Source organism: Chlamydotis macqueenii, chromosome 1, assembly GCF_036417535.1.
Source record: "Chlamydotis macqueenii isolate bChlMac1 chromosome 1, bChlMac1.mat, whole genome shotgun sequence".
Taxonomy (NCBI): Eukaryota; Metazoa; Chordata; class Aves; order Otidiformes; family Otididae; genus Chlamydotis; species Chlamydotis macqueenii.
The window spans coordinates 60407902-60426544 of record NC_141556.1 but is presented as its reverse complement, the minus strand read 5'-3'; the positions used below and the strand labels follow the sequence as shown (position 1 = coordinate 60426544).

Sequence of the window (18643 nt, the reverse complement as noted above, 5' to 3'; positions counted from 1 at the left end):
TCCTTCATTAATACTAAGCATATGTTCTAATTCCCTCTGGTCCTGCCCACTCCCATCCATAATTTTTCTGGCTTTACATCTCTTAAGGTTTGTGTCAAGCCAGTGAAACTCACCTCTCCTTTTAAAACCCTTCTTTTGCCACTGGGTTACAGAGGTTATAAAGGGTTCCCCCTCACCCTGGTCGGTGACGAGGGCAAGGAGGGCTGTTGAGAGTGCTGCTATGCAGAATTTCACCTTTCTGTAACCAGTTGTGACAACACAGAGTACTCTGCATGCTCCTCACCTTACCTGCAGAGTGCCGACTAGCCTAAGGTCTTACATGTTCAAACCTGCTACTTGGACCTCTGCCGTGTCAGAGCTGGCCAGCTCCTGCCAAACAGGCCAAGCTCCTGCTGTCGACAGGGGCTGAACAATGAAGTTTTGAGATGAAGCGGACCGAATCCTCAAGGAATACAAGTGTACACTTTCCCTCCCCACCCATGTCTGTCCACAAAGACTGGGCAAAAATTGGGCATGGCCTTTTCAAAAGAGGTTATCTAATGGTCTCATTATTCAGCACAGTTGATTATAAATGTTATGTAAATGTTGTCTCAACTTCCAGAGAAAATGAAAGCTTGATCTAATATTTCAAATACTCTTGGACTTACTTTCGTACAGCCTTGGATGCTTAATCTCATAGCAGAATAAAACGCTTACTTTTTGTCTTTTAGTGCTGCTCCTGTTAGCAGAAATGATCAGCCACTGTTCTTATTCAGCAATTCCAAGTTATGCCTCTTTGCTCCTGGAATCTCTTATCTCTTGACTTGCCAGAAATGTAGTTTCTCTTTGGTTGTCTACAATACTGTTTTGTACAGTCTAGTGAAAATATAAGAAACACATAAAATGTCTAATTTTGCCTTATATGAGATGGAGAGAGACTACTTAAGGCTATCTAAGAAAAGCTTCTGAGTAAATTGGACAGCCACAGAAAATTAGAGTTGTAAAAACTAATGTCCAGTTTATTGTGATTACTACTAACATGCATTTCAATTACCTGACATTGAGTAGAGTCTGCTGTGAATCTTCATGGTTACAGCATGGTAGAAGGTAAGTTTGAGGAACAGACAGCAATACAGACGGGGTAAAGAGCAGCAGACCTGTATGACCTGTTGAGGAAATACAGTGCCTTGAACTTTGTGCCTGGCACTACAGTTTATTTTGTTAACCGTTCTCACCACTGAACAGCTGCAGAGCTGGGTTGAATTAAATTAAAAATGTACTTGTCTTGAACCCCTTAGAGAGAATGTAATTAAAATTTAAATTTGAAAATTATGAAAAACATGAGTCAGAAGACAAAGAGAACTAGAGGGACTTAAGCCAGTGCAGGAGAAGGAAAGTATGACCTGGTACCACTTATGATGTTCCCATTCTCCTAAATAAATGGCACATAGTACTTGATTAGGCCAAAGACGTTGCGGTTTCTGGTTCACCCATGCTAGAAGAGTGAGCAAACACTCACTCTTAGGTCTATGACTTTTTTTCCCCAGCTATTAAAGAAGAGTGGGGAGGAGTAATTTGGATTTTATGGACAGCGCTTTGAAAAGCTTGATTTTTATTTAAGTTAAGCTGAACAAGAGCAGTAAGAATTTCCTAAGTCTAACATACTCATATTGCTCCCTGTCTGCTAATAGCACTTGCTGTTCGAAGTGCTGTGAAATATACAAAGAAGTCTTAAGAACGTTGATCTTGAGAAATAAGTGAAAGTGATACAAAACCAGGCACACCTCTTTTGTTCTGCTGTTGTAGAATTTCTGTTCTTGATGGACTTTTCTGTCAAATTTGTCACTAATATGCTCTGTCACTGAGGAAAGTGGAAAATAGAAGCAACATGTATTTCCAAGTCAATTTAACAATAGGTTAGTTTTTTTTTTTTTCCCCTCTTACTTTAATTTAAACTTGAATGCTAAGAAGCATACCTCTCCTGGTACTTACAGCAGCAATGGCATATTTTAAGAATAAAAGTGCAGAGAAGGAGAGATAAGGTATGCACTCTGTTTCTGTAATGCTTAGCAGAACTTCTGTTGTTCACTTTTGAATTGCAGCTTTTCTAGCACTGAATAGTCTGTGTCTAAATTAAATGCTGTATTCAATAAAGCAGTGTTATTTGCTTGGATTTGAATACTTGCAGAATGGAGAGTATATCCTCTTGTTCCTGCTCTGATCCAAAGACCTGTATAAGTAAAGAGAATGATTTGCCAAAGGGGAAGAAGCAAATAGAGGGAAATTGTCTCCTTTTCTCGACAAGACTTATTACTCTGATGTTGAGAAGCTACAGTAAATTCAGCTGACAATGTAGCCAAAGTTTAGCGGTCTGTGAATTGAAAAAAAAAGTGGATATAGGTGATGTGTGCTTCCTAAACATCTTCAAACACAAAGAGGGCAGGTGGAAAAGGCCCTCACATGCAGGGACCCCAACACCAAAGAGCAAGATCATTAACCTATCTTTCACAAGCACCTAGTATCCCCAGCTGAGGTTGAGCCTGGAAAATATAAGCACCTGCTAATAAGTAGTTACAGTGCTCCCCTCTCCTTTCCCCTACTCCCCCTATCTAATTAGCCTGTAAACAAAGATGGCGAAAGAAAATGGCAGTGAACAGATGATACATTTTTGCCCAAAGCCTCAAGAGATCTGTGGCTGAGCAAGGAAAACAATGCGGGTCCCTTGTATCTCAAGATATTGCTTTTTCTATAGGATCATGTTGCTTCTTAGCATCAAGCATTTATGCTATCAGGATAAAGGACCAAAATGGATTAATATTTTCCTCATCAAGACAAGATGATAAATCAATGTTTCTTGGCTTCCTGTTTTAACATGCAGTAAAATTGTAATATGTTTTAACATTACTCACACTACAGCACAGATAAAAGGAATGATATATATTGCTCCTTCCTAACCTTGCTGTTAGCACAAAAGCTGAAAATTTTTGAGTTTAGGAGAAGTGAATGTATTACAATTTTTAAAAGTTTAAAAAGACTAGAAATTGTCTTGATTCTGTGGAAAAGTATATGAAATATAGCTCTTTTGTTGCACGACTGATGAAAGTCAAACTTCCTTCTGAATGTTGAAAGGATAGAACTCAAAAAAAGAAATGCTAAATTAATACAATAGTTTAGGGGATAGCAATAAAACCCTGAAGCTAGGACAATCATAATATTTTATGTGAAAGGGGAGGTACCTTGCTGTCTGAATTCTTTCACTTGCTTTCATTTCCAAGCAAATAAATAACATCTGTGTCCCTTAGCTTATGCCATGCTAGCAGGGAGCTAGAAAAAGCACCACCTAAAGAAAATGAAAAGGATGATAATGCTTTTGTGGTCCCATCCTTTCCTGTTTGTCTTCTCTCTGCACCTCCTTTCTCTCACGCTGTCAAGAAGAAAGCAGAAAATGTGCTGGATAGTGTTTGGATTTAGTTGTCTCCAAGGCAGTTTCGTAATAGGATGGATTTTGTTTCCTTGCTTCAAAACTTCCCGTGGATAATTCGTCAAATATAATCAGATGCTCTATTTTTTCCTAAGTTCCTTTGACACCTGAGATCAGCCAGCAGTGGTTCACTGTCACGGATTTTGGTAGTATTGCAAGTGGCAGTATCGTAACTGCATGCTGGCTTCTTTAAAATCACTCATGATGGCTTACCAGGGTCTAACTCCAGAAGACTTTGACAGGGGTTCTTATGTGTTTTTCACTTATCTTAATCTTATATCTTAAAAAAGTGTATTTTGCTGTAATGGCTAGGAAGCTTAGTAACTTGTTCTTAAGCATGTGATGGTTTAGTTATTAATATAGTATGCATAAGTCTGTGTAATTAATAGTTTTAAAATCTCAAAAAAAAGCTTATCTTCTATTTACTATCTATGTTTAGTACAAGTACTCAGAGTTAAGAATCTTCTGTTGCTGTTGTTCTTTCACTAAGATTTGAAGCCATGAGGTGATGGTTTTTATAATCTTTAATTAAATTGTAAGGGTAGCCTTCAGATATACGGAGGGATGGTTAGGCTTCCACCTCCCATGGCAAGTCAGTGGGAGTTTGGTGCCCTTTGGGATCTCCCCTGCAGCGCTTCTGACATTTTGCAGTGACACTTCCATAACAGCAGGTAGATGCAACTTACAAAAAGGAAAAAAAAAAACAAAACAAAACAATCTGAATTTGGGAGGATTGGTCTCTTTGTAGTTAAATGAGTGTTCAGTTTTTATCTGATTGAGATTAAAGATGAGAGCACCAAATGCAGGATGTGTATAGGCTCTGCTGCTAACAAAAATGAGTGGAACCTACCCTTAATTTCAGTGGTATTGATCAGATCATTTTTTAAGTGATCCTTAATATTTAAAGTCCTAGAATTCTTCAGCACTGCTAATGGAAAATGACATGTATTTTTGTGCTATATTTATTTACTGATAAGACAGTCTGTCTGGCCCAGTATATCTTTGAAGTGTTCATTCAGCATCTTGGTTTGGGGAAGGCTGCTGACTTGGCTTCTTGTGTTGTTAATAAGGTACTGCTACACAGTTCCTGAAGAGTGGGAGAGTCCAGTTGGTGAACCAGCTGTTGAACGTGGGTAAATTAATGCAGACCACCTTATAGCAGCTGATGTCAACAACTGCTAACTCTAATAGAGATGTGCTTAAACAGCAAACAGAATAAACTGTCCTTTTCCTGGAGTTCTCTGAACTGTCCGTTTAGTTCTGTGTTACTCCTCAAAACCAAACAGATTTTGTGACTGCTGCTTCAGCTTGCAAAGCAAAGTTAATTGTATGGAAAACTCTCTTAACAATAGAAACAAAATTCTTCTAAGAAGTTGAGTTGTGACCAGGTAATTTGACTGTGGATCTAAACAGGTCATTTTTTTTTTGTTTCCTAGACATTTTTTAAAAAAAGGCTTCAAAGATGCCACCGTCAGAAACATTTAGTGCAGGTCTAGCATACTATGCTCAAGTCAGGGGGTTGTACAGCTCTGTGGGAGCAGTATTAGAGTAATGTTGAAGAACTCTGAAATCTCTAGAGTATCTTTTTCCAGGTATTTGTCTATGAAATTCCCATGGCAAGTACCTATACACCTGCACAGGTGGTCAGATGTGGGTTTTATACTGTTGCAGTGTCTATAACATTCAGACAAAGATTTCTCATGTTGCCTGTGTGACAGTAAGAAGTGGAGCCCGCTCCTTGTTTTCAGACTCTTACTGGATTAATCTAGTTGAGGCTGCGGAGATGTAGTCAAGATCTTGCTCATCTGGGTGGTGCTTTTGGGTGGGCTTCACCCCAGGACAAGCATACTAGAGATGATATTGTGCATTCCTACTGTCTGCTTTGTTTACAGATTGTCTTTTAACATTGTTGAAGACTTGTGGTTTTTTCTCCCTTGTTCTTCTGGAGTGTCTGTTCTAGATTTTCTTTAGACTTAAGCTTTTTTTTTTTTTTTTTTTTTTGGCTTTGGTTGTAAGTGATCACAGTAACAAAACTTGCTTGGATGTTTCAAGTAGAACTTTTGTTTTAAACTTTGGGTCGGGGCTGCTGTATTCCCTGCCTTTTTGTTGCGATAGTGATGAAAAGTGTAATTCCAGAGACTGCTCCCTCATAATTATTTTTTACTTACTAGTATTCCTACCCTTTTTAAAATCACTTTCTTACTGACATATACTCCCTGAGACCACAATACGAATTTGAAGTCCTAAGTGGACTTCTGCACTAGGGCTATTCAACAGAGGTGCTACTCTAGCTTCTTTGGTAATTTATTCATGTCAATGGTCAAGACACAAAGCATGTAGGGTGAGAAGTGGAGGGGAACTCTGTCCTGTGAGGTACAATGCAGTTCTTACTGCCACTTATCTGGGAACTTCTTTGTAACTGTACTTTTGGCTCTGGTACCCGTGAGTAGTAGTGTTGTCCTCCACTTAAGGCATAAAATCTCTATGGAGTACTCCCCCATTGAGCAATCTCTTCTGTCCTGTCTTTTCTCCCTTTTGATTGATCAACCGATTGTCCATTTCTGTTGTATAAAAGGTGTTCACATGTTACCGTTCTGACCTGCAGATTCTTGGAGCGTTGTGTTTTCTCATGCTGCATTTTTATGATTAATGTTTACCCCTGCAGTCATGTTGGTATAAAGTATCAGTGAAGTATTTTGACATCAAGAACAATCTGTGTTGCCAAAGCAGCAGTTTTGCTGGTTTGGTAAAACTAGGACAGCCTAAGTCTTCCAATAAAACTGTTTCTGTCAGGGGTAACATTACTAAGAATCTTACTGAAGATGGGACAAGTCTGTGGATTAGGTTGAAGTAATAACCCAAATTATAGCTGTTACCAAACATGGAGTACTAATACTTGTATGTTGAGCAGCAGTTATTTTGATTTGGTTTATTTTCTCCCAGCCTCCTAACTGAAATAACAACTTATAATTTTGCAGGTACTATAGGTGTGATTGTTCTGCTTTGACGTATTTTTAAAATCTTTCACTTCTCTCTGGCCTTGTTACTCTGTCTACTTAAGTTTTTAGTCCTGATACTGAGAAAACTTTGTAACTGGCAGTGGTCAATAGCATCTGCTATTTTGGCATGCTTTTGCCAGTGTTGATATATTTGGATTGTATCCACAAGGAAAACTGCTTTTGATGATATTTGGAGGTCTTTTTCAGTAGTTTATATTTTGAAGAGCTGATACAGAGTATCTAGTTTCTCAAGTCAGCTGAAAACTCAGAAGTTAAATGGAAGCTTAGCAAAAGTAGTTTCCTATTGCCACCAATATTTTGATGCTAAAACTGTTCTTTTTTTGTTTGTTTATTTGTGTTTGCATAGAAACTGTGTGAGGGAATTCTAAACATTCTTGAAAAAGATACAGAAACTTCATGTCAACTTGCCTGCCTAGAGGCCCTCCGGATTCTCTCCAGGGACAAGAAAGTTTTAGTGCCTGTAACCACCAAGAGGAACATGCAGATCCTTATGAGGCTAGCAAAGCTGGACGCTGTGGAAGATCCTTTGGAGAGAGAGTCTGAATTTCCTGTTATCGTAGAAGCTTTAAAATGCCTCTGTAACATAATTTTTAATAGTGCTGTCGCACAGAAGCTCAGTTTGGAACTGAATCTTGCAGCTATGCTCTGCAATCTTCTGGAAAAATGCAAGGACCAACAGTTTGTTGATGACATTAAGTGCTTTGATTTGCGTCTCCTCTTCCTCTTGTCACTTCTGCACACAGATATTAGATCACAGTTGCGTCAGGAACTACAAGGCGTGCAAGTTTTGACTCAGGCTTTGGAAAGTTCCCTGAGTGTGAGATGGACAGAAGAATATAAAGCAGCAGCAGATCCTGACAGGTCTCCTTTATCTTTGCAAGAGACAGATTGTGCCATTGAGGCGCTAAAGGCTCTTTTTAATGTAACACTTGACAGCTGGAATGTCCACAGCAAGGTAAGGCTTAGATGAAGTGTTTTTTAAATTGTTTTTTTTTTTCTATCTTGTAAACAGCCAGATCAGCGGGTAGATACACAAGAGGCAATTCTTGTCCAAGCACCATAGCAAGGATTTTAATACTTAACTTCTGCTACTGTAATTTTGATGGAATGCGATTGCATTTTTCAAAAAAGCAGCTAAGGTAGTCTTGAAATTTTGCATTGTATTTTCCTCTATATGTAGAATCAGTCTCAGAAAATTTGTCTGAATTCTGATTGTGTCATGTATCTTGGGGTTTCAAGAGGTGTTGAGTCTTCAATGCTCATTGCTTTGAATACCAACATAACTTTTTTGTTCTTGTTACTACTTAGGGAAATAATCTAGTCCATACATTTTCGGCGTAATGGGAGAATAGCTTGGTTTGTGTAATGCTAGTTAGAACTGTATATTTTCAATAAAATTGCAAAGATTACTATTTCATAAGAGTCCGAGATATCCAGAAGAAAATATATGCTGTTCACTAATAATTAGCTCACTTGGAAAAACTTTTTAATGTAAGTGTATCAATGGCTACACCTCTGGAGACTGCAGACTATAGCAACAGGGTACTAATTAGAGCTGAGAAGTCTCCCTAGTTTTCATCTGTTTTTTTCTGGGCGTGATGATAAGCACATCAACTCTAATGTTTAACAAATAACTCTGAAGAAAGAGTGTTGCTGTTGTTAATATCTGTCTCTCCCATCCTCCCAACCCCAGGCTTGGGCTTAAACATGATCTTTTAAGATGAGATCAAGTACAAGAACCAAATGCACTTTCATTGTTACGGATAAGATTTCTCTTGATTTTTATTTTTTTTTTTATTATAACATCAGATTTTTTTTTTTCTTAGACAAATGTGCTTCCTATGTGTTGCATCGCTAAGTTAATAAACAGAAACAATAAGGATAACTTTTTTTTTGTGGAATTACCTAAGTCTGTGCTACAGTAATAGAATTATATATGGAATCTTTCCTTTTAGTCCACATCAAATTGTCTCTAAAACAGTGTTGTTAACTTTTCACTGGCCGTTGTAAATATGTAGCTTGTAAAGCTAAGCAGAAGATTACAGTATTTAAAATTGACAAATAATTGTTCTCTTTAGGGCATTGGACTAAACAGCAAATAAGACTAATCATAACGTTAAGGAATGTAAAACTCAAGAAAAGTCTGAAGCTTATTCTTTGCTTTAATGTCTCAAGGATACACTGAATAAGAAATCCTGAAATTTAAGATTGAGTGAGTCAGAGAAGCTAATACTTTGAATTTCAAGGAAATATAAAGAAAGTGAGGGACTTTTCTCTTGTTTATACTGCTGGTATAAACCTTTATTAAAAATATCTTTAGCTTTGTCAGAGAAAGTTCTTTGTGTAGGCAAGTGGTTGTTTTGGAGGTAGAAGCCTGAGTGGAGAATAATTACCCAAAGTCAAGCATGTAACACAGCTACATGAACGTTTGCTAGTTCAGTTTGAGAAGCATCGTCTTTGTGATTAAGTCCTGTCTGGAGGAAAACAAGGTCAAGTGTTAAGCTGGAAAATGAAGCTATATTACATGTTTACCTCTGGAGAAGTGAGGTTTTGAAAAAAGGATGTTGCAGTTGGCATACTCTTACAAAATACTGGGAATCTTGAGAGGTGAAAAGCCCAGTTTACTGCAGGAAGGTGGGTGGGAGCTGGTACACAGCTGTGGCATTACCTTATGAGGTTTCATGTGGCTGCTGTCTGTGGAATGAGGGAGGTTTTGTCACACAAAACTTTTCCTCCCTAAAAAGCCCAAGCATGCAGCTGTCAGGAAAATTTCCTTCAGATTGGAGGAATTTCTGGTGTTAGTAACCTTTTTTTTTTTTTTTTTTTTTTTTTTTTTTTTTTTTATGAGAGTTTAAGACATTTTGACCTGGGAGAAGCTTATTTGGTGTTTTGAGATAACGCTTATATAATAACTCTCTACTGAAAGTTCCTAAAAGCAGGAAATGTTTAAATTAAAGAGCTCTAAAGAGCTCTTTAACTAAAGTACTTGTAAACTGTTAACAGTTAACAGTAACTGTTAACATTCTGCTTAGCAAGTATCCCTGTGGAAATATTAATAATCTGTAAGAAGAGTAAACAGCATGTTAATTAAGTGGGCTGAAGATGCAGAATATGAAGAGATTCTAAACAGTAAACAGGATGGAAAATAAAAGGAGAGCAAGGAGGTTAGGCACATGGGTAGAAAACGAAATGGGATCCATCCTAAGGGAGAGACAGCCATTTGAAACACCAGTATTTAATGACTGGAGATGGTTTCAAAGTAGCAAAGCCAGACAAGAGCCGCAGGTGGTACAGTTGGCAGATTTGGATGCTGATGTTACAAAAGATGCATTGGGGTGCTTTGTGCTAGGTCAAACACACCAGAACATATGATGGATGCCAAGAAGAGCTAATGAAAAAGGATGAGGACAATGATACACACAGTGAAATGATTGCCGTTATTGGTGTACTTTTGTGTGGCTGCCGTCTGGTGGGAGACTGGGACGGGGAATTGCTTGGAGAGAGCAAAAGTAGGGCAAATAAGGTTGCTGAGAGTAGAGAAGTTATTAAAGAAATTGAGAAAAGGTATAAAGGGAACAGAAGCAAGTGAATTAGAAAAAGAACCAAACTGCATGGGGAAATGAAACTGTTGGCAGCAAAAAGTCTAAATGAGGAGGAGGCAAGAAGAACATGCGTAATCTAAATGGATGAAGAGGCAGCTGGGTGTAAATACAAGAAAGAAGATAGTAGTGGTATATTAGGAATGGTGGTATGGAATTGTAACAGTGTTTTCTGGTAGTGAAGGCTCATTGAACTGGGAAAAAAAGTCCCCAGTGACTTTTACAAGGCCTAGGTAAAAGGCCAGCATATGACAGTTATGTTACATTAAGCATTCAGTGAACTCTAAGGTGCAGTCTTTTTATTGATAGGGATGGATGTTATCATGTAATAGGTATTTTCCATTTTTAATTTTTATTATTCTAGCGACCTGAAACCCCCACTTGCAATCTTCAAAATGAAAAAATATCTTCATAATTTATATTTATATAGAATGAATCTCATCAATTTCGTTACATGGCTGCCATCCTTCGACACTGCTTATTAACCACGGGCCCTACTGAAGACAAAACAGAAGAGTTGCACAGGTTGGTAGAATTGCAGAACCAATCTATGTTAAAAGGTTATTTATTTAAAATTAGAAAAAGAAAATAAATTATTTTGCCTAAAATCTAAAGTGGAAATCTAAGAACCAATTAAAACTATTAATTTTTAATAAACTATTATTACTCTTTTTGATGAAAGCTGTTTGCCTGAAATATTGTTTAAGCATGTCCACTATTCCAGAGAGAAAGTGGCTGGCAATGTTGTTATTTTTGATCACTAGTAATGAAGCTGACCTTTTTGAAATTTTTTTTTTCTCTTGTTTTTGTATATGTGTATAACTGAGGATGAAAATACATATGGAAGTTCTAGGGATAGTGCAAATTGAAGTGGAATGCAACTTCTGTTGTTTTGCGCAGAAGCTGATGGAAAAACTGCATTTTGAGATTTTTATATGTGACTTTAGCAATTCTGATAGATTGGGATGGAAGTAACAAGTTGATATCTCCAGTAGTTCTAGGCTGCTTTATTAAATGTATAAATATAAGTCCTCTGGTAATAATCGTCCCCCCCCTCCCCCCCCCCCCCCAAAATGAGTGAATCATCTTGCAGTTTAGGTTCATTGTTTGGTTTTGTTGTTTGTTGTTTTTGTTTTTTTTTTTTTCTCAGTCCTGCACGCAACTGTTTATGTATTTGCAGACAATAGTTCAATCAAAATTCAGAGTATTTTTGGTGAGGTGGTGGTTCTCTGCTTAGTGTTACTGTTTTTTTTTTTCCGTGACACTTTATTTTTATCCAAGTATGTCAGTTGTTCACAGGGTCTGACAGTATGGTAGCTTCAAACAATATCCCATGTTACCTTTTGGCAATGAAAGTTAATGTTGCCATTTTCTTCTTCAGAGATGTCCATAGATCTAAGTGTAGGATCTTTTGAAGATCGTCTTCTGAACCAGCAGTCTCCAGGAAGAAGGATATAGCTTTTCACACCCAGCAACCTTGAAAGTGTTAAATGAACTTGATTAAAATCTTAAAAAGCTCTTAGACATCAACAGTCTTAGTAGGTGAACACTAAAATCCTACATCAGAGCGCTTCTCAGTTGGTGCAGACTAGTTTGGAATAATTTAGGATACCGCTGCAGTAGTTGCCATGACTAAAGTTAGTACTGAGTGTATCCTAAAAGGCAGTCAGTGTTTTCTCTTTGCTGCTGCTTATGGTGGGTGTTTTGCACTCTCATCCTCCTTTAAGGAGGATGGTAGGAATAAGTTCCACACTGTTGGGAAAATTGAACAGCTTTGGATAAATTAGATGACCACAAGAAGATAGAGATCAGCTTCTAGTATTTAAGCTTGTACATAGTCAGCAAGACTGCCTAATCTTCTGATGAATTATGATACAGCTGGTGCTCTTCCTGTGAAGACATGTTCTGTTTCCTTGTTCAGGAATCTGACTAGTCTAATCACCCTGTAAAGTATATAACGCTGTAAAATTTAATTATCTTGTGCTATTGCAGAAGGATGCACGTTATGCAGGTCCTTTTGTATTTAGCTTTTGCAGACACTTGCAGATGAGATCCAAAAAGGGCTTTACATCTAGAAGTAGGCAGCTGTGGAGAATATGTAGTATTGGTGTGATTTCTGTCCTTGTGTTTCTCAGTCAGAAGGAATATTTTGTGTAGAGGTGCTGCCCACATGGGTCTTATGGAGACACCAAGTCAAGGCAAGGGCTCTCCATAATTCTGAGAGGGGGAAGCAGTAAAGAAATTAGGATGGTTATCACTTCAGTTGTTCCCCCTTCTCCATCAGACTCTGTATAGCACTACATCAGTCTTTGTTATGCTGGGAAAACAACCTTCTCCTTCTGTTAGCTAAACAAACTAGCTACACTTAGCTCAAGTTGATAGAAGAAAGAATGCAGGTATAGTATTGCTGCCTGTAGTATTTGATCTTGATTTATGTCATACTCGGAGTTTTTTTTTACATGTGCTAGAAGAGCACTGCATGGGTTTTTACTTTTGTGATTTAAATATTTCAGCCCGTTTGCAGAACTTGAATTTTGTCTTTGAATGCTATGGATGCAATAAAAGCTGAATAATATAATAAGCTTTTCCACCTATTCATCAGAAGGCAGCTCTGGAATAGAAAATGTCTAGTCTGAGGTAATGCCCCTGCAAATCCTCAGAGGGATCAGGGGCTTGGATCAGGGGGCCCCACTTCAGTCCCCTGATGTATTTGGTCAAGCAAAACTTTCATTCCTGGTAGGAGCTTCAATACTGAATGAGTAAACTTGGGTTAGCAGGTTAGCTAACATAGCATAGCTAAAAAAATGAGGCTGTGTCATTGTTTGGACTGCTCAGTATGCTGGACTCTGACCGTCCAATCTTTATTGCTAGAGATGAGGTGTGAGTCAGAGAGCAGAGTGCAACTTCTTGCTCTGTTTTCCACCTGGAGCCTATCAGTAAGGCAATTACGAAAATACTGTTAAAAACTGAATAATATTTAAGCAGTGTTGAATGCAGAATAAACTTTATGAAGCATCAGGGAGGCATAAGTGTATTTCTTAGAATTGCTGATCACTTGCACTTCTCTAAGTTTGCAAATGTGCTGAATGTGCGATGCTTAAATGAAGGGTTTGGGCAGCCTGTTAAAGCACGTTGTATGAATGCTTGTGCTCTGAATGTGTAAACCGAGGATTTATTTTATGTGAACATCAGATCTGGATACATGCCCTGAGCTGTGATGTAGTGATTGTCAGTGTGCCTCTATTTCTAATAAATAAGCAGAAGTTACCTATAAAAATATCTTAACTAATTTAGCACCTGGTATTGTTGTCATTATTGTGATTCTGTCATGTCATTACTTAACGTTTGAATATGAACAGCTAAAAGCACCACATATTAGAGTGAGTGCCATTTTTACCCACTAACAAGGTTTTAATCAAGGCATTCAGCAACTCTAAATAGGCCTTTGCTTCTGAATTTGCATATCAGGAGGGGGCTGGGAGCATGAGTGGGTGGATGTCATGTCCCAGTGATTAATGATCTCTAGGAAGCCGAAAAGGGGAGAGTAATATACGCAGTATTTCTACCCCCTGGAGTAGGAATGCAAACGCTATTGTGCAGATCTGTGCATAGTCACTGACTTCCTGGTAGCTGGAGAATTTCATACACTCCTCTACCACAAATAAAACTGTCAGTGGAGTGACAAAGATCAGAAAGCCGGGCTTCATTTATTGAAAAGAATAGCTCAGACACAGTGATCCAGAAAATTAATTTTGTAGGTGTTTGGGAACTTGGTTGTTTAATAAGAAACTGGTAAAAAAGAGAACTTTTGATGAAAGGCCTGAAGCCACCAAATATTTGTTGAATTTTAGTCTGTTTTGTTTCTGACTCTTCCTGAATTATTGGAGAGGAATAACTTCCATGATATAGAAGATGTATCTTAAACAGGAATTAGAAACAAAACAAAGAGAACAAGCTTTCAAAAAAGTAGAAGTTGTCTGAATTTCAATTGCTAAAAGAGCAAAAGGGAGATGGCACAATGTGGAACAGCCACCCAGTCTGATCAGACCAAAACCAGCATGTTTGTTAGAAATCCTATTATGTTTGATTGCTGTGATTTGCTTTCTCTTTTACTAGTTCTTTGTTAGAATTGTATTAATAACACAAAAACTGAGGGCAGCTTTTAAGTAGATATTATTAGAAGTGTTAAGTTGTTTGAAAAGTTTTCTGTATTTGAACACTTTGCCAGTCCTTGAAACATCGGTGCTCGTAGTTTCATTGATAGCTTTGAGGTCTGCATATGAAAGTCTAAATAATTCTGTAGTATTTCTGAATATATCCATTTATAAGTTCAGTTGGGCATCAGCAAGTAAATAATGACAGAATTCTAATTTTTGCAGCATCTGTGTACAGATACGTACACATACTCCTGCCCATGTGAAGGAAGAGTACAAAGCTAGGTCTGTATAATGAGAACAGGATAGATAGCAAACTCAAGGGGTGTATGCTATACAAGAGACCCTTGCAAAGTAAGTTTCATTTTACTCCTTTAAAGAGGAGGGAGGGACCCCGTGGTCTAATTTAAATTACTTAATGGGTGTTTAGGAAGTGCTCTTCTTTGTGCTTTGTAGAATGCAAAGACTGCCAGTTACTGAAAGGTGGTGCTTGGTAAATAAACTTGAATCTTTTTTTAATGTGTTAAAAGCCTTCTGTATTTCCTGTACACTGCAAGCTATGCAAAAGTGAAAATGTATCAGGGGACCTGAGAAATTGCCACCACACCCCACTGTTATAGGAGGAGGAAATGTTTTCTGTGGTGTACTTTGTCACATTAATGATGGTAATATGGATGTGTTGTAAAATGTGTTAAGTTTCAAGGAGGAAAAAAACTCTGACCGCTGCAAATCAATGTGAGAGTTCCCCCTGCTGTCCTGCGAGATCAGCTGCTGTAACACACTGCTGGAAGCTGTGCCTTATCTGTGGGATGGCGTACTGTGGGGGCTGGAAGCAATAATGCACTGCTGCAGTATAGCTTTTGGAGCTTTTGTCTTTCTTTTCCCTTGTTTGTTCCAAGAGCCAGCACACAGGCGATAATGCATACCACCTTCTTTAAAACCCAGAGAGCAGAAAATAAAGCATTGTTTGAGTTGCAAGGCCTCTTTTTGGTTGCAGTTGTACAAACAGTTTATGGTGAGCTGTACTCTGGTTTTAATTCTTTCTTCCAAATGAATAATGGATTTTTTAAATCTGTTTCAGCAATGCAATCAACCTCTTAAGCAATGTTCCCGTTTCTTGCTTGGATGTTCTTATTAGTCCATCATCCCAAGAGGAAACAGATATAAAATACAATGGTATGAATATGGGAGCAATTCAAATTTTACTGGATTTCATGGAGAAGAGAATAGACAAGGTATGGGCTGCAAAGATTCTTCACAAAAGGGGCCTTTTTCATTAAAGCAAAAAGTGCACATACGTAAAGCTTCTTACAAAACTTTCAGCAGTATTTAGCACAAATATGGATGTCTTTGCTTCTAGGTTGTGAAATACCTCAAAACTGAGAAGAAATTCCTGTGAATGTCTGAAGGATACTTGCTTGTGTGTGTGCAAGGATGAATATTGGCTCTTTGTTTATATCTATGTAAAGTTCATGTTTTGGCTGTTGTATATGACTTTAGCGAAGGGTTCATAGGATTTGAAAAAGGAATATTTGCTCTTAAAAATATTTTATTTGTATTTGGTTTTGTTTTAGGGAAGCAGCTATAGAGAAGGTCTGACACCAGTTCTCAGTTTATTAACTGAATGCTGCCGAACTCATAGGAATATCAGGAAGTTTATCAAAGCTCAGGTAAGTAAAATATTCATGAAAATTTGATTATCAAGGTAATGATAAATTTTGAGGTTTGTACATCAGTGCATGACACTGATACTTTAAAAGTATGAACGGTTTCATATTAAATTACCCAGAAAGTTTTCTGCAGTGTTTTTTTTTTTTTTTTTTCCTCTTAGGTCTCTGACAGCTGACAGCTATAGAAATAATTTTCAGTCATGTAAATCAATAGGTATTATGGCCTTAGTTCCATGATACATTTTGTAGAGCTGTTAAATAACAACATTAGGATACTGTAAAGCTGCGTTAATGTGGGTCACCATGGATCATGTGACACAGGGACAGAGAACTCAGTGAGGTCTGTCCCCTTACATCCAGCATATCCAGGAAAATTCAGTGCATTTCATAAAACTTTTCAAAGCTGTGAGGTAGCCAGTGAGGCTACAGGTGTTTTAATGGGTTCTACTTCAGCTTTAGTTTGACCTCAGCAGGCAAGAGTCGTTGGAATTGAAACTGGTGAACCAGTGTGTATCAGCTGTTCTGTCAGAGTAAAACTCTGTCTCTGAACAGAGGCACACTTTGTCACTTGGTATCTGAAAAAAGTTGTTTAATAAAGTACAGATTGTGGGTAGGTGTTTTACAGGAAAAAAAAGATTTCCATGCCATGGTTAAAGATCTAAAGGATCTCTGTGGCTTGGGGGTTGAGTGTGGTGTTTTGTTTGTTTTGCTGCTTTTCCTGAAGTCGAGTGGAGAGAAGTTAAAAGATGAGCAAGGGAAAGACAGCTGAAACTGGCTGAAAGCTGTTGTTTTTTCTAAGCTGCAGTGATATTTGAGTTGCATCATAGATGCCGCTGCAAGATCAAAACTGCACCTGAATTCATAAATGGAGTTTATAATGGAAAAGAGCATATCTTTTCGGCCTCATTCATCTATACAGGAAAGTGGTTTTGAGGAATTAAAGAAACTCGTTCTTGCTGTTTATTGTTTTTGTTTACAGCAGTTCTTTCCTAGGATGCTCTTCTGATCTGTTAAGTAAAAAATAAATAAATAAATAGCAGAGCCAAATGTTCAGAAGTTAGAAAATGAAGTTGTCTGCATGTTTTTATGACATCTCAGCATCTAGATGTCAAGATGTAATTGCATGCTGTCTCCTACCGCAGAACTGCTGCCTCATATAGTGCATAGAATGGATGGAGACTGCTAACTGCATGAACGGATGTTTGATATTTTCAATTACCCTCATTGTTAAGTGTTTGCCTTAGGCTTGCTTTATTGTGCACTATTCAAATTCTGATCTGAAGACAGAATGATTAATTTCCTCATGGACTATCCTATGGTACTCATCACTGTATTAGTGTTAGAGTACTCTAAAAACATAAATTCATTCTTACAACACATTGTGAAATGGCAGTTGTTGTACTGTCCCCATTGGGGAAAGTAAGCAGGGACAAAGTAAAATATTTTTGCTAATTGTTTGAATACTTAGGTTGCAAAAGATGGGGTCTGTTTTTTTCAAATAGTCAGTACTGTAGCATTCATTTGTTTAAGTATCATTTCCCAGTGAGTCTGATTTCAGTAGTAATTGTGCAGTAATTTTGCACAGAACATGGCATTTTACATTAGACACCTAGAAGACAAAGGACTTGCGATTTCTTATGACAATTAATAACAGCTTTGGTTTCGTTCCCTAGTAAAACACTGAAGATCCGTAATTCTTATAGGAGTCTTCAGATCATTAAACGTTTCATGTTATGGCCTGGATTTGTTTGCAGATCGTATCATATCACGTTAATGTGGAAAAATTACTGTATGTTTTGAATCTGAAGGCATATGCACAAGGAGATGGAAGTTCATATTTCAGGCACTTCTTGCCTTTTTTAAGGGTCGAAGTTAACAACATTAATGACATTTAGTGCGCAATTAGAAAATAGTGTGTTTGAAGAAATGTTAAATAGTATTTTCTCCAAAATATTTTTAAATTTAGCTTGAGCTGTTAAGACAATCTTTTCTGGGAGACATACGCATTTCCTCTATTCATGTAGAGCAAATTTTTGAAATTTATGGTAGTAGAACTTGCAATGTTACTTATTTTCCTGATTTTTCATTGTAAATATATTCATTGTATGATAAATTATACATCATGTTAATACTGTAGGTTTCCTTAAGCTGATATTTTTAGTGCTTTGACTGGATACCTGAGTAAAACAGAAGAAACAAAGAACATGAGGTTACTGCTGCCTGTTGGCCAGCTATTTTGGGACATTCATTTGTGCTCTTAAACTCCTAATAGTTGTCTCTTTTTTTTAAAGTCTACGTTTGGGACTGAGTACTCTTCTGCCCAGGTTGGCAGACCAGAAGGCCTGAATATATTAAGAAGCAAGGGTCATTACTAGTGCATGTAAGCATAGTTGGGTTGATTTTATTCCTTTTTTTTTTTAAGGAGCAGAGCTTACAGTATTTTCTTTTCTGTTGACTGTGTTTGTTTATGCAAGGATTGGATAGGTATTGCCATGCGTTCTATGCTGGTTCTCTTTTTTTTGTGCTCCTAGGTATTACCTCCATTAAGAGACGTATCAAATCGTCCAGAAGTTGGCACAACAGTGAGAAACAAGCTTGTGCGCCTTATGACACATGTTGACCTTGGAGTAAAGCAAATTGCAGGAGAATTTCTTTTCGTTCTTTGTAAAGAGAGAGGTAAAAATTACTACTTCTTCTCCCTTTTATAGAAAGTCTTGTTGTAATTAGTATATTTGCGTCT

The 18643-nt window shown here is 37.6% G+C and overlaps 1 protein-coding gene across 2 annotated transcripts in view; it reads left to right on the top strand.

The window, feature by feature from the left end:
- The window catches only part of RIC8B (RIC8 guanine nucleotide exchange factor B), a 38832-nt gene that overhangs the window by 8088 nt on the left and 12101 nt on the right, over nucleotides 1–18643 (top strand). For both annotated transcript variants that reach the window (XM_086753982.1, XM_010115408.2), the window contains 5 exons: nucleotides 6827–7435; nucleotides 10510–10604; nucleotides 15315–15468; nucleotides 15808–15903; nucleotides 18435–18579. In XM_086753982.1, coding sequence (XP_086610108.1) covers nucleotides 6827–7435; nucleotides 10510–10604; nucleotides 15315–15468; nucleotides 15808–15903; nucleotides 18435–18579 — 1099 coding nt within the window. The remainder of the gene's footprint in view (nucleotides 1–6826; nucleotides 7436–10509; nucleotides 10605–15314; nucleotides 15469–15807; nucleotides 15904–18434; nucleotides 18580–18643) is intronic.